We start from the raw sequence: 15302 nt of genomic DNA on the forward strand, positions 1-15302 counted from the left end.
TTTGCTTTTGTCAAGTGTTTCCCTGGTGGCTCAGCTGGTAAAGACCCTGCCTTCATGCAGGAGATGTGGGTTCGATCCCTGGGTTGGGAAGATCCCCTGCAGGAGGGCATGGCAAACCACTCCAGTGTTCTTGCCTGGAGAATCCTATGGACAGAAGAGCCTGGCGGGCTACAGTCCACAGGGTCACAAAGAATCGGACACAACTTAGCGATAAAACAACAACAAGCTTTCTTAAAACCACAGGGAAGCCTCTGGTTTGCTGTTGGCCGAGACGGCACATCTCAGGCACAGGAGGGGTGTGTGGCTGACTTGGGGGGTGGGGGCCTTCTGGGCGCCTTCCTCCTGCAGATGCCTTGGTTTACCTGGAAGCGGCCACGACAGGCATGAGCGTTTCATCAAGGAAGGGGCTGTTTCCAAACCTCAAGCTCTCTTCCTGTGCGCACCCAGCCTCTACTCACCTTCTTAAGAAAGAAAGGAAATGCACCAGCCGCTGGGGTTTCAGCCTCCCTGACGGCCGTCGGCCACAGGTGACGCACTGCACTAACTTGGCGGGGAAAACGATAGCGTCTCCACGAAACAGTGACGAACACCCAGCCCTTAACGGTGAAACTGAAGTTACCTCATCAGCCAGGCTCACAGACTAACATCCGTTGAATGGAGGTCTGGTCTAGGCTTCTCATTTTGTTAATGAAGGAAATGAGGCCCGGAGGGCTGGTGAGAGGACTTTTCTGTAACTGGATCCACCTTGGATGAGAGCGCAGTCTTACATTCAGCCTAATTCTGTTCGCATTTGAAACTGGAAGTATGATTTCTTCTGCTAATGATCACATCTCAGAAGAGGGGACAGCAACAGTCACCGCTAGACAGACCCACTCCTGACAAGTCGGTTCCTGCTCTGATAGTGTGTGACTATCATGACGATGATTACTATTTCTGCAAACGCTGAATCCACCGGGTGACCAGGGCAGGCACCTCTGGGTTTATCGGCGCATCCCCCTCCAGACCACGGTCACACACCTGAACGTGTCCGCTCCAGCTCTGCACCTTGAGACTCGGGCCATGGACAGAGGAAGTGACAGGGCATCTAGCCAGCGCTTCTCGTATTTTGGTTCATTAGCTACGGGCGAGGAAGGCGAGGACGGAGCCTGTGCAGAACAGATGAGAATCAAGGGTCACAGGATCAGTCGAGAGCACCGGAAACAGGGAGGGGCCCTGACAGACCCCAACATCACGTCTGCAAACTCAAATTTAACTCGTTTCAGCCGTGGCAAGAGAGTGTGTGCTCTCAGAGCTCTGGGAAGAAATGAGTGCTCTTCTAGTTCAAAGTAAACTATATTCTTCATCTATTTTTTTAAACAAAATACTGCACCAAAGACAGAAAAGTCACAGGGAAGAGGCTGGGGGCAGAGACTGGCATTGGGAGGATCCTGGGGCCCTGGGGAAGGCTGAGAGTCAGACAGGCTGTGAACTGCCTCCCGTACCCAGAAGGTCAAATCGGAGTGGGATTCATACATATTAATGTTGACAAGACGCTAACAGGTGACCAGTCACAAGCCCAGCTTATTAGCTAATGGCAAAGCTCTCAGAGTCTGTCCAAAGGGAGTGGGGTGGTTGGCGGGGTGGGGCCTGCGGGTAAGGGCAGTGAGAGTTAATTCTTAGGTGGATAAGAAGCTCAGGGACCCCGAAGAGAAGAAAGAGGTCTGGAGCTCTCAGACAGGAGGGAAAGACAAACTTTCTTTTCTACCTTCCTTAGTCTTAGTCACACAAAACGTTTTTTTCTTTAAGCCCAGAGCTGCTGATTACACAGCAAAACAACTCATCTTAAACTCTGTACCAATGACTATATAACAGTAACGTACCCTGCTTGAGGACACGTTTCTCCTTCTTAAGAACCTTCTGACTGATCCTGCCATCTTAAAATGTAAATTGTGGGAGTGGGTCTGGTAAGATCTTTGCAACCTTGAGGGCTTCTTTTGCTTTACTGTAATAACCAATTGAAAAAGTCCACAGCTCCCTTGCTAACACTAGCAAGGGGGGCACTCTCCACCACCCTTCTGATGTCTGTGTCAGAAGCTTTCTCTGTCCCTTGTTACACTTTAATAAAACTCTGCTAACAAAAAGCTCTTGAGGGATCAAGCCTGGTACCTGGTCCCAAAGCTAAATCATCTTCTTCAGAGCATGAATCCAACATCGTTCACCATAAGCTATGGGGAAGATGCTCGAAAAGCTAAATGAAGCCACGCAAACAACCATGTCCTGAGACGTGACAGCCACATGTGCCCGGTGAGCCGCAGGGTCAGAGATGGTCTGTGCCAGCCCTGCAGGAGGGGCCGGCGGCATCCCGCCCCCAGCAGGGGACAGCTGGCCCCGTCAGCCTCCCTCTCCAGAAGCATCCTTACAGCAACTGTGGCTTCCGGTGACAAAGGCAGGAGCCCCAGCAGCTTCCGGCTTAGGGACAGGCGGACAGAACACGGTGCGCATCCCCAGGGCACAGCCAAAGCCACTAACCAGGGCGGCCAGCCCAGACCCGGCGGAGCGCAGGCAGGCTCCGCCCTGCGCTGCCTGTCACGAGGGTGGGGGCGGGGTCCCCCCTGACCGCGGGCGGCGAGGGCGGCGCTGGGGCTGCGCTATTGCACGGACGGACGGCCGACCTGCCCAGGACACGCGGACACCAGAGCTCGGTGGGGTCACTCCCCTGGGCCCTGCTTTGCTGCACAGGGAACTCGGCTCCACACTCTGCAACAATCTGATCGAGAAAAGAATTCGGTAAACATAGGTGCACGCCTAACTGAATCACTTTGCTGCGCACCTGAGACCATCCCAGCATCGCTCATCAGTTCTCCTCCAACGCAAACTACAAAACGAACAGCCCAAAAGGCCGGCAAGCTGCATACAGGGGGAACTGCCAATTGCAGAGAAGGCGGGGACAAAACATGCTTCCTTCTGATTTATGATGCCGTCACAGGCGCAGGGGATAAGGAACCAAGGGCCATCCTGGTTCTGAAACATTCGAACGTGACCCACCAACCCGCGGAGCTGTGACTCTGAGATGCCTTGGTGTCTGAGCCGAGACGGCGCAGTGGCGCTCGGACACTGGCCTCCTAGGACAGCATCTCGCCTGTCCTTCAGGATCCTGAGCGAGACGGGAGGCTCCCTGTGGGACTTACTGCCAGAGAGGACCAAGCGCCACAGAGGAGGGAACAAGGAGGAATTCCATGGTGTGAGTGTCAGCCAAGGCTGACAAGGCTGCCTTAAAGCCACGATCCCCGAACTCACAAATACGAGCTGGGAAGGAGTGTGAGCAGACCTCCCTGTCCCCCAGCGCTCCACCCGTGCACCCCGCCATCACGCCATCCCTGAATCACGAATACGAGCTGGGAACAAGTGAGGGCAGACCTCCACACTTACCAGTGCTCCACCCGTGCACCCCGCCATCACGCCATCCCTGAATCACGAATACGAGCTGGGAACAAGTGAGGGCAGACCTCCACACTTACCAGTGCTCCACCTGTGCACCCCGCCATCACGCCATCCCTGAATCACGAATACGAGCTGGGAAGGGGTGTGAGCAGACCTCCACACTTACCAGCTCCACCGTGCACCCCGCCATCACGCCATCCCTGAATCACGAATACGAGCTGGGAAGGGGTGTGAGCAGACCTCCACAAACTTACCAGCGCTCCACCCCGTGCACGCCCGCCATCACGCCATCCCTGAATCACGAAATACGAGCTGGGAACAAGTGAGGGCAGACCCTCCACACTTACAGTGCTCCCACCCGTGCCACCTCCGCCATCACGCCATCCCTGAATCACGAATACGAGCTGGGAAGGGGTGTGAGCAGACCTCCACACTTACCAGTGCTCCACCCGTGCACCCCGCCATCACGCCATCCCTGAATCACGAATACGAGCTGGGAAGGAGTGTGAGCAGACCTCCCTGTCCCCCAGCACTCCACCTGTACACCCCGCAATCACGCCATCTCTGAACTCACAAATACAAGCTGGGAAGGAGTGTGAGCAGACCTCCCTGTCCCCCAGCACTCCACCTGTACACCCCGAGATCACGCCATCTCTGAACTCACAAATATGAGCTGGGAAGGAGTGGGAGCAGACCTCCCTGTCCCCCAGCACTCCACCTGTACACCCCGAGATCACGCCATCTCTGAACTCACAAATACGAGCTGGGAAGGAGTGTGAGCAGACCTCCCTGTCCCCCAGCACTCCACCTGTACACCCCGCAATCACGCCATCCCTGAATCACGAATACGAGCTGGGAAGGAGTGTGAGCAGACCTCCCTGTCCTCCAGCACTCCACCTGTGCACCTCCCGCCCTACACCTGTCTGATTTCTTGGGGCTGGAATGTGTCTTTAAGTCACCTTTTCCAAGAAAAATGTTCAGTGTTTTGAAATTTGGTGTTCAGATAGGAGACTTGAAGCCATTTTTTAAGGTATTCCTGTCTTACTTTTTCTTTGAATGGCTGAGGTCTTTCCACTTTATTCTTTTATTTCAACTGAACTATATCAAGCTATAAACTACACATAACGACATGTACTGATTTAAGTGCAGTGTGATGAATTCTGACAAATGTATACACCTTACGCAACCAAGCCCTAAATTATCATACAGAATAGTCCGGCCCCAGCCACACCACCCTTCCCCCGAGTCTGTCTGTGGCTGTGTCTCCTCCAGCACAGGCTGTCTCGGGTCTGACTTCCATCTCCACAGATATCTCTGGTTCTTCTAGAACTTCTAAGTGCAGAATTGTATGGGAGGTACTTGTGTGTGTAGCTTCATCCTCTCGGCAGGAAGTCAGTGACAGGATCTCCGTTCCTGTGTTTTTCAGCAGAAGCTGGGAAAGATTAAGGACAGGAGGAGAAGGGAGCGACGGGGGATGAGATGGTTGAAAGGCATCATCAACCCAATGGACATGAGTTTGAGCAAACTCTGGGAGGTAGTGAAGGGCAGGGAAGCCCGGCATGCTGCAGTCCATGGGGTCACAAAGAGTCTGATACGACTGAGCACCTGAATAAGAACAGCAGGTTATTCATTGTCTTCACTGAGCGGCATTCTACTGCTTGTGTGAAAGCATTTCTTGCTTCGTTCACCTGTTGAGGGAGATCTGAGTCATTTCCAGTTTCATAACAAGATAAATAAAGGTGCTGTGCCGGCAGTTAAATCTGGGTGCCAAGCTGGCATTCCTGGGGTTCATTACTCTTCTTTGGCTTGATCGTACATTTGAAGATCTCTGTGTTGTTCTCTGTAACGTCACAGACGCCAGGACTGCAGGGCGTCCAAGCTCCTGCTCCCCTCAGGTTTTGTTAAATATCTAGAAGGCTGAGAAGAAGACAAGACTTCCTTTCCTGTGTATCATGGGGTCAGTGATCACTATAAACAGTCGCTTCCTCTGGAATCCTGAACGCGCTCACCTCGTACATTCAAGTTTCTCCCGATGACTCAGAACAGCAGTGTGTTCACACTGGCTCCTGGTGCGGGGGTGTGTGTCAGGAAGATGCTTTCTCAAGACAAATGCCACACGAAGAGACACCACGCGACTCACCGACAGCCTCCTGCAGGCTTCCGGCTTTCCATCACTCAAGCAGAGAAACATCCATCTCGGAGGCAGGTGTGGAGTGGAGACCTGCCCCTGGTGACATCAGAGGTCCCAGTGCCGGGTGCCCCACCTGCTTCCTCAGGTCTTGGGGTCCGTGGGATCACACGTGAGGTGGGCAGAAAAGGAGTCCCCGCCTCGGGAAGAGTTTCCTGAGTTACCCCCTCTCGTTTCCTCCCTTTCTAAAAGGCTCTGGAGTCAGTAAGAAAGGAGATGGCCCTCCAGTGCACCCGGAGGCCACCCTGGACCGCTGCCCTGAGAGGGTCAGCCCCAGGACACATACCAGCCTTTCCTGAGGAGCCACTGGGACCACCCAGAACCCAGGGTCCATGCCAGACGAGCGCCCAGTGGAAGGCATGTTTCGTATCATAACAGTCCCAGGGGCTATGAATACATCTCCCTGGCCAGTCACCTGAGCTGCTGGGAAAAGTCTTCCACACATTAGGACATGGGGCATCTTATGGAAAGTCTCTGGGGAGTGGCCATCACATCAGATTGTCCCCCAGGGATGGGGCTGGGAGCCTGGGCTGCCTGCAGCATCCACACTGGATGTGAAGCTGGCGCCCACTGATGTGGGGGGGATGGGAGAAGAAACGGATGCCAGGCGCCGGAGCACAGCTTTGGGGGTGACAGGGCGCCCTGCTCATGCCGGGAGCTGGAGGAGCCACCAGAGGCCGCAGTAGGGAGTGTGAGAGAGCGGGTCCTGGAGGTAGGAGGGGCACAGCCTTGCTGCCAGCTGGGCCCCAGGCACTAGACAGTCCCCGGCTGAGTGCCCGGGTGTCCAGAACAGACTGGTAGACCATCCACTTAGACCCGAAGCCTAAGGATGATGGGGGCCAGGGCCGCAGCCCTGGGCAGCAGAGTGGGGTGCCTCTAGGCCCAACAAGTGGGGGCTTGCAGGAGGGAAGCACTCTGGGGGCTCTGCAAGGAGACCTGGGAGCTCCTTAGGGAGAAAGCCACGATCTCCTGCTGTCCCAGGGAGGCCTTGAGGCTGGTGCAGCTGGCCGTGGCCCCGATACAGCGGCTGTGGCCTCCACAGGCTTGGCGGGCATCGGTCCTGAGCTGCTCTGTGCTTGCTCCTGACGGTGGTAATGTCCCTCGCAGACGGGAAGCAAGTGCTTCAGGCCCTGGGGGTTGAGAGGCATCCACTTTTCCCCAATTCTGATTTAAACAGACCCAGAACTAAAATACTTCTGCAACAGAGCTTCGGCTTTGACTGCATTTCCAGGGCTAATTTTCTTTGAGAAAGCCGCCTGTCCAGATGGACTGGCATTAATTAAACACGTCCGCATCTGACTCTCAGGGCCCAGCCCTTCCTGGACAGCTGGACCCCCGGCAGAACAAGTATATGTGGACAAGACACCCTGGAATCCTCGCATGGCAGCAGGTTCTGTGTGACTCCTGTGAGCCGGGCTACTGACAGGTCACCAGGTCGCGGGGACCAGTGACAAGTGCATCTTAGTAAAGTGACTTGTGAAGACAGGCAGGTTTGCACAGATGTTCACATGGTCTACAGAAGTGCCTTACCCTAATCAAGCGTGTTTCTCACTAAAATACTTTGCTTTCTCTCCAATGAGCATCTCTTAAAGGCATCAATTAGACATCAAATATTAATCATTATTGAGGGAGAAGGGACACTGTCAAATATTTTCCTGCGGCTGAATTAAGATGCACATCTCAGGAATGAAGCAGCAGTGCCATGCTCTATGGCCTCTGCGTGCCACAAAAATATGTGAATAATTTTTCTATTTGAATTTGATATATTTTGAGTGGAAATGTCTACTTTGTTATTTTAATGAAATTAATTCATTTTGTGAAGACAGCTGAGTATCTAAATTAAGTCTATACATTTTAAAGTGTTACAGTAATACAATAATTTAAAAGCAGATCAACATATCTAATAGCAGATTACTGTTCTATTCTTCTAATTGAAACCATTATTAGGATTATCAAATAGCATTATCATAATAATGAGAAGAAGTCATCATTATGATGATAAGATTAAAAACATCTCATGAAACATGAATGGTGGAGTAAAAACGGGGCCTGATTCTTAGACCCTTCATCAGGAGGTTGTCTGGAAGACAAGTGAAGTCTTTACAGCTATCAGAATCTACTCAAGACAAAGGTCAATAAACCACCGAAGCGCATGATGAAAATAAGAGAGGAGCGTGCAAACACTATTTTTAGAAAAACACGGTATCTTTACAGAGGACTGGGGGCTTCAGAGATGACACAATGTCCTGACGTGACCCGACGGCCCGTCAAGCCGAGGCACTAACGTGAGCAGAAGTGCCTCACTTCCTGGGCCAAGGCTGTCGGGAGCAGACGTGGTTGGTGGGAAACAGAACACAGAAGTCACGCGAGCGCAAAGTGGCTCCTGAGCTGCATGAGAGGAAAACAGACATTCTGCGAACATCCACGCTGGGCTGGCACCTGCCGGCCTAACTCAAGTGACCGCATTACTTCCCACAGACTTCCCTCCTTTAAACTCCACACGCTTCTGGGATCACTCATGTTTTCCCTCCTGAAATGTGGCCTTTAGAAATTCTGCTCGGGAAAGCCTGTGAGTGCCAGGACTCTTTCAGATCCTCTTCCTATTACAAGTCTTTATTTTTACTTGTTCTGGAAATACGTTTTTGCAAGGAATGCAAAGACAGACCAATAGTGATGGCTCTTGTCTCCACGATTTTGAAAATACTATTTGTTGGGCTGCTTTGCAGCTTCCATTGTCACTGCTGAGAAATACATTGTTAATGGAAGGTCATTCTTCATAAGTGACCTATGTTTTCGCTGGTGGATTTTAAGATCGACTTTCAGCCACAAAGTCAGAAAGGCGAGTACGACTCTACATGAAGCTCAAATACAGATAAAATGAATCTACAGCAACTGAGGTCAAAACAATGGTAATTTTTTGAGGGGGAGGTAGTCTGAGATTCTGGTGATGTGCTATATTCTGACCACGGTGCTGTAACATTTATTGAGCTGTTATTTCAAAGTTGTATACTTCTCTGCATGTGCCTTATGTTTTAATTAAACTGTTAAATATCATTCTATCGTTCACTCGTTGATTATCTCTGCCTGTCTTCCATCTAGAAGACACAAGTCATTGTTTAACTTACGTGTTTATTTGTTTAACATTTTGAAATGTATTTCATTTAAATTATTTATTCTTTTTACATCTGCTTTTCATTTGCAACCACTATTTATAAGCTTCTTATGTGCTTCCTTATAATTTCTGTAAAATTCTGTTTCAATTTTGGGCTTCAGTATATTGTTCCTGAACACTTCTGAGTCATTCAGTTCTTTGCAATGACCCTAGTCTTTTGTGTTAATCTTCTGAAAATTTTAACTTAGGAAATCAGGTACTTATCATCATAAACTCTTTGTTCTTTAATTTGAGCTCTTTATTCATCTGCGACAGGTGCGCCGGCACCCAGAGCCCCTCAGAGGCCCAGGTCAGCAGCCAAGCTCCAAGCACGTCTGGTGAAAGCACCAGTCATTTCCCGTAAAAAGGAAAACAGTTCTGGACGATCAAGTCATCCAGGAGTAACCCCTCTGTGTTTCCGCGGTGAAGGAAACATGAGCACTGACCAACCAACCGGGGCCCAGGACAGAGCGTGCAAGGGTGCAGAGCAACCAACAGACGGGCCCGCCGAGGCTCAGGTTCAGGTCTGGGTGGGTGGCACCGGTGTGACCCAGACTCCGCTTGTTACAAACATTCGGCATGGATCTGGACGTGAACAAGGATGGACTTGGAACCCTGAGCGGCGTGAGCCGTCCCCGGGCCTGGGAGAGCACACGGAGCCTGGGGTGAAGCCCTCAGCAGACTCCTGCTCACCGAGGGGCGGGGAGCGGTTAATGATTGGGTTCCGCGTGCGAGCACAGGAAAGCTGTCACACGCACAAGGCGACACCAGGAGCGGCTCGGGACGCGCACACAGTCGGCTAAACAGGAGGCGGGAGACGCGCGCTTACTGTGTTGCTGGAGGCTCCGTTCAGATGCAAACCGCTGTCGAAGAGGGGCGAGGAGGCCCCGCTGCCCGGCTGGCTGGACGGTCCCGGGGACCCTGTGAATGAAACAGAATGTGCTGCAGACGGGGCTCCTCCGGGGGGCTGCCTGCAGGTCCACGCAGCGGGGAAGCAGACGGGAACAAAGATGCACTTGGAACCCTAAGCGGGGAGTGCCATCCCCAGGTCCGCAAGAGAACAGACTGGCCCTGGGCTGCAAGCCAGCGCGGGCCTCACCCCGCCGCACGGCCACCTGTCTGGGGTCCGCGGGAAGCGCGGCAGGGGGTAGGCAGGCTCAGCCTTTCCCCAGGCCCAGGGAGACAGCGGCTGCTCCCGGCCCATCCCCAGCCCCCACGGCTTCACAAACCTGCACTCCCCACCGCTAGGATAATGATGCTAATTTCCTGTTATTCTTGACTTTCTGATGATAACTTGGATATTATTTCTTTGTCTGACATGTTCTGATTATCTTTCACTGCAAACTGCTTTAGTGAAAACTAGGAAGACAAAGAGGAGAAGGCAATGGCACCCCACTCCAGTGCTCTTGCCTGGAAAATCCCATGGACGGAGGAGCCTGGTAGGCTGCAGTCCATGGGGTCGCAAAGAGTCGGACACGACTGAGCAACTTCACTTTCATGTTTCACTTTCATGCACTGGAGAAGGAAATGGCAACCCACTCCAGTGTTCTTGCCTAGAGAATCCCAGGGACGGCGGAGCCTGGTGGGCTGCTATCTATGGGGTCGTACAGAGTCGGACATGACTAAAGAGACTTAGCAGCAGCAGCAGCAGGAAGGCAAAGAAGGTGAGTTCAAGGAAAGTGATATTTGTAAAAAGAGGAAGCAGCTCTGGACTCAGCAGGGAGCCACGGCTGGGCCTGGAGCGTGGACCCAGGTGGACGGAGCGGCCAAGTCAGCGTCCGTCTGGAGCTCTCTGTCCACTCTCAGCAAGCTCAGGGATGGAAAGGAGTCCCTGTGTCCCCCCAGCCCGTGGGCCTGTCCCCACGTGTCCCCCACCACCCGCCTCTGTGGCCCTGGGTGGTCAGGGGGCAGCAGGGGGCACAGTGAGACCAGTGCTCACTTCGCGTGGACACAGGTGTGGACACGAGTCTCAGGCACGTCAGCCCCGTGTCCGGACCCCTCCCCAGACACCAGACCAGGTGCCAGTGACCCCAGGACCCAGAGGCCACCACGGTCAGGCTCAGCCCCTGCTCCTCCCAACCCAGTGGGCGTGCTCGGGAGAAAGCCAGGGATCCCGCCTCTCCTGTTCTCAGAGGCGACGGGAAGGGCCCCGCGGGTCATCCAGGGTCAGAGCTGGTGCCTGCCTGGATCACAGGTCCTTCGTTTTCCTTTAGCTTCAAGAGTTTCGAGGCCAACATTAGCCATCAAAAGCCAACTACTGGGGGATAAGTGGTATTAGGCAAAAACTCCAGACCAGCTGGGAAGCCAAGTCTGACAGGCACATGGGTTTTCTTTAATCAAAACCAAGACACAGCTTTAAAATCCAGATTTCCCACTTTCCTGAAAAGTGACAAAACCTGACTCTGCGGGGGAAAGCCGCCGAGTGACAGGCACTGGCCGGAGCTAAGGGGAGTCCAGTGGGGGCCCCACACCGCCCTCGTCCCAGCCTTCAGATGGGGCTGCAAGCGCCAGCATGCCCCTGCAGGGGAGCAGATGCACACAGGTCCCTCATGTGTCACCGGCGTCCGCGTCGCGGAGGACGGAGCTGACAGCCCAGCAACAATGCTATAATTACTCCTTTGAGACACAAGCCTCCGGTGTGGTGGTTATGGATCGTTACCACCAGTTCACAGATGAGGAAATTTAGTGGACATTGTGCAAGTTACTTCTGCAAACTTGGTTTTCTTCTTGAAGAGTCAGGAACCTATTTACAGGCTCGCCCTCCAAGCACCTGGCACAGTTTGGGTGAAGCAGGTGCCCCATCACCCTGGTTTCCCTTCAAACACTAGACTGCACAGCCAGAGCTTTAACGGGCTTGAGGGACCCTGAGGAACTCATGGGTCTTCACACCAATGCGTCCAGGCCGTCGAGGAGCAGCTCCAAGAGTGAGGCTGTGTTCCTTCACGCCTGTACCATCCCACCGGAGGTTTTACGGCCAGAAGACAAGTGTGGGCAGCCTGTCTGCCTGCTCCCTCTGGAATAACAGGACGCACACAGCATCCTGACCATGGGAATCCCTGCTTCTGAAGAGGCTGCGGGCGTGTTACATGGCAGGACGCTTCAGGAAAAATAACAGGTGAGGAGGAAGCTGTCGGCCCCCATGAGCCCCACCCCCACTTACCTAAGGGGAGCTTCAGAAACGATGGTGCTTCCCTGAGATACTCGACAGTGATGGTCACCTCATCGCCCGCGTTTTTCAGAAGATGCACCTGTCGGTGTGACACAGGACGGCCATGTTACCACGACAGAGGGACCTCGGAAATAACGCGTGCACCCCCACCAGGGCTTCCTGGGTGGCTCAGACGGTAAAGAGCCTGCCCGCAATGCAGGAGACCCGAATTCTATCCCCGGGTGGGGAAGATCCCCTGGAGGAGGAGTATTCTCCAGTATTCTTGCCTGGAGAGTCCCTGGACAGAGAAGCCTGGCGGGCTACAGTCCATGGAGTCGCAAAGAGTCAGACACGACTGAGCAACTAACACTTCCGCTTCCGCTACATGCTTCGCCTGTCTCTCGAGGAGCCAGCATTCACAGTTACCTCTGAGACTCTGGAAGCTCCTCAAGCCTCGCCTGGGGGGACAAACAGATGCGGTGTGTCCCCAGGTACACAGCTCCGCGCCTCATCCACACACAGGTGCACACATCAGCCTGGATCCAAGGCCAGGCTCCCCGCACACTCGACACACCCCACCCCGAAACCAAAGTCCTGGGAGAAACCAATGCGAGGTGCCAATCGCCAAATCTCAGACACTGGCACACAAGCCCGCGCATCAGCTGTGACATTGCAAACTGAAAACACTAGCTTTAGACTTGAAACCACACTTTAGTTTGGAGAAACCGAGGGCATCATGTCACCCTGCTTGGTTACAAGGTCACCCACCCCCAGGTTCGGGCCCTTCAGCTGCAGTTACAGACAGCTCCCCACTTTAGCTCTGGAGACAGCTTTGAAAGCCCGATGAGTTTCCCGTCAGCTGGGCCAACTCAATCCAGACACAGCAGACACAGCCCAGAAATAAGAAGCCATAAGTGTTCCTGCCCCGGCCCCCTCGGGCACGTCCCTGATGCCTGCATGTGACCTCGATCCCAGGCAGGGCACCCCGCCCAGCCCTCACGTACACAGGCACCTGCTTCTGCCTGCAGAATGCAGGAACACCTTTACCCTCACCGGACGTTCCCGCACCCCCCGACCCTGACGTCCCCGCCGCCTCGGCCTGTGAACCCCGCTGACACCCGAGCCCGGGTCAGCTGAGCAAAGGGAGAGCAGGACGGCACCGCAAGCATGAGATGGACACTCTGCTCGGATGGCCCAGCAGCTGGGGCTTGTCTGGGACCACCCTCCACCCCGCCCGAGGCCCCAGAGACAGGAACACACCACCTCAGCCCCTCCCAGCTGACCCGTGTCTCCTGGGACAAGTGGCCCTGGGTGATTCTGATCAAAGCGCAGGGTCACCACACTCTCTCCTCCCACAGGGCAGTGAAGGGACCCCTGGGCAACACCCTGTCCTGTGGGTGTGGGTGTTGTGAGGGTGGGGGCCCCACCCGGGGAGGGCATGGCCCCCACAGAAGCTGCGGGTCCTCGGCTCAAGGAGTTTGACACTGAACACCCAGGCGTCCCCTGAATGGCAAGAGCCTAAGATCTGTGACTCTCTCCAGGGTCAAGTTCACCCACTGCTTCTGTCATGCAGATCTGCAAGTGTGTGTGCATGCACGCACACGCACACACATGCGTGCACACACATGCACACACACGCTCACACCTGGAGAAACGTGCAACCAGTCTCAGCTCCCACAGGACACCTTCTACCAAACGCGGGTTTGATCAGCTGAGTGACCAGTGTGACCACCTGCAAGATGCTGGGAGCAGGGGTTTGGGGGTTCGGGGCCAGGCTGCGGCTTGGAACTTGGAAGATTCTGTTTCTACCATTTTCTAAACACAAGGGAAGGCTTTATTTCTAAGGGTTCTTGAGTTCAAAACCAGCAGAACTCAGGATCTGTCCTGAGACCCTAGCATTAACAAAGCAGCCGTGCATGACTAAAATGTGCATAAAAAAGAACCCATTTCAACTCGAAAAGGAGGCCTCATAAATGAGTCAGTGCCTTTTTATTGATTATGGCAGTTTTTTAAATCAATGGCTCTCATAGCTCCCAAGACCCTGGACTGCCATACCGGACTAGAGGTGAATTTAACATTTGAGATTTAGAAAAAAACCCTGACCATGCTGCATAGAAACGCAGTTCTGCACCATCTCTCAGGCTAGTGTCTGCAGAAGGGGCTCCGAGGCAGACACGTGGGGCTGGGGGTCCCGCTGGGGGGAGGGAGGCGTCACCACCTCCCTGCCATCACTAACCTCTGCATGCAGGTCAGACCGAGTGATTTTCCAAACATTGATTTTCCTTCCTCTCTGAATGGTGAGAGGTCTCAGAATTTGCTGAATAAGATTAAGGCAGGCTCCCTCTCGGCCAGGTCCGCTGTGATGTTATGTGTCCATGTGGACGGGGACACAGAGCGCAGTAAAAAGCGGGACATAAACACCTTTTTGTCACCCTAAAGTAGTAAGGCTTTTCCAAAGCAGGAGACAAGATGCAGGGTGAGGTTCATTCTGTGGATCTTTTGTGTTGAGCAGGCCTGCCTTTTTTCCTTTTAGTAATAATTGAATCTAGAATTTACTCTGAAAAACGAGGGTGTGAAACTATGTGATTTATGAGGTCTTCTACAAATTTAATATTTTTATGCATTTCATGAACCTGAAAAGCTGAAATCGTATATGTCATTAGCCTCGCTGATTCAAGCATGGCTTTTGTATCACATAAGACTGTGGACTTATAATTTGATATTTTGGTCCCAAAAGTATATTTATATTAGTCAAATATTGGAATACCTCTGTGTGTTAAGTTTACACATCTTTTACTCAAAAGCTTTTCTTTTGGGTGAATGCTTTTCACTTCCCCAGGGCTGGGATAAAGTTACCTAGCTCTGCGCTGTCTCTTTTTGAATTACTGTGTGTATTCTCACCTTAAGAAAGCAAGCTTTTGTAGAAATTGATAAATAACACAAGTTTTAGGTTTAGGCAGTAAATTATATGTCATCCATTTGAACCTAAACCTTAAACTACATGCCCCATCCAGCCCATAGATCTTACCTCCATGCCTGGAGAGAGTTAAAGGAATTCTTCTCTTAGTAATGAACCACTAATATGCTGCATTGTGGAGCCTGACCCGACCTTGGTTAAGGTTCACATCTGGAAAGGTGCTGGGGCAGAGCCTGTGACCCCCAAGTCCACGGGCCAGCATCTCAGACATGCCCCAGAGGTGAGCTTCCTGGGATGTCCTCCACGGTGGATGAGCACGCAAAGCCAGAGGCACCCTCACAGGTTCCACACAAGCCACCCAGGAGGGCTCCCCACTCCCTGAATTTCAGTCCCCATCTCCAAAATAGGAGCCACCAAATCTACCTTTCATGGCATCTGAGAGGCCCCTATGAACACATGCATGAAATGCACATACAGA

The 15302-nt window shown here is 53.0% G+C and overlaps 1 protein-coding gene across 4 annotated transcripts in view; it reads right to left on the bottom strand.

Moving 5' to 3' along the window:
* SNTG2 (syntrophin gamma 2) overlaps positions 1-15302 on the bottom strand; it is a 113358-nt gene that overhangs the window by 39860 nt on the left and 58196 nt on the right. For all 4 annotated transcript variants that reach the window (XM_043453827.1, XM_043453826.1, XM_043453825.1 and 1 more), the window contains 3 exons: positions 11920-12007; positions 9589-9680; positions 1018-1145 (listed from right to left, as the gene is read on the bottom strand). In XM_043453827.1, coding sequence (XP_043309762.1) covers positions 1018-1145; positions 9589-9680; positions 11920-12007 — 308 coding nt within the window. The remainder of the gene's footprint in view (positions 1-1017; positions 1146-9588; positions 9681-11919; positions 12008-15302) is intronic.

The sequence above is a fragment of the Cervus canadensis genome, chromosome 30, assembly GCF_019320065.1.
Source record: "Cervus canadensis isolate Bull #8, Minnesota chromosome 30, ASM1932006v1, whole genome shotgun sequence".
Lineage (NCBI taxonomy): Eukaryota > Metazoa > Chordata > Mammalia > Artiodactyla > Cervidae > Cervus > Cervus canadensis.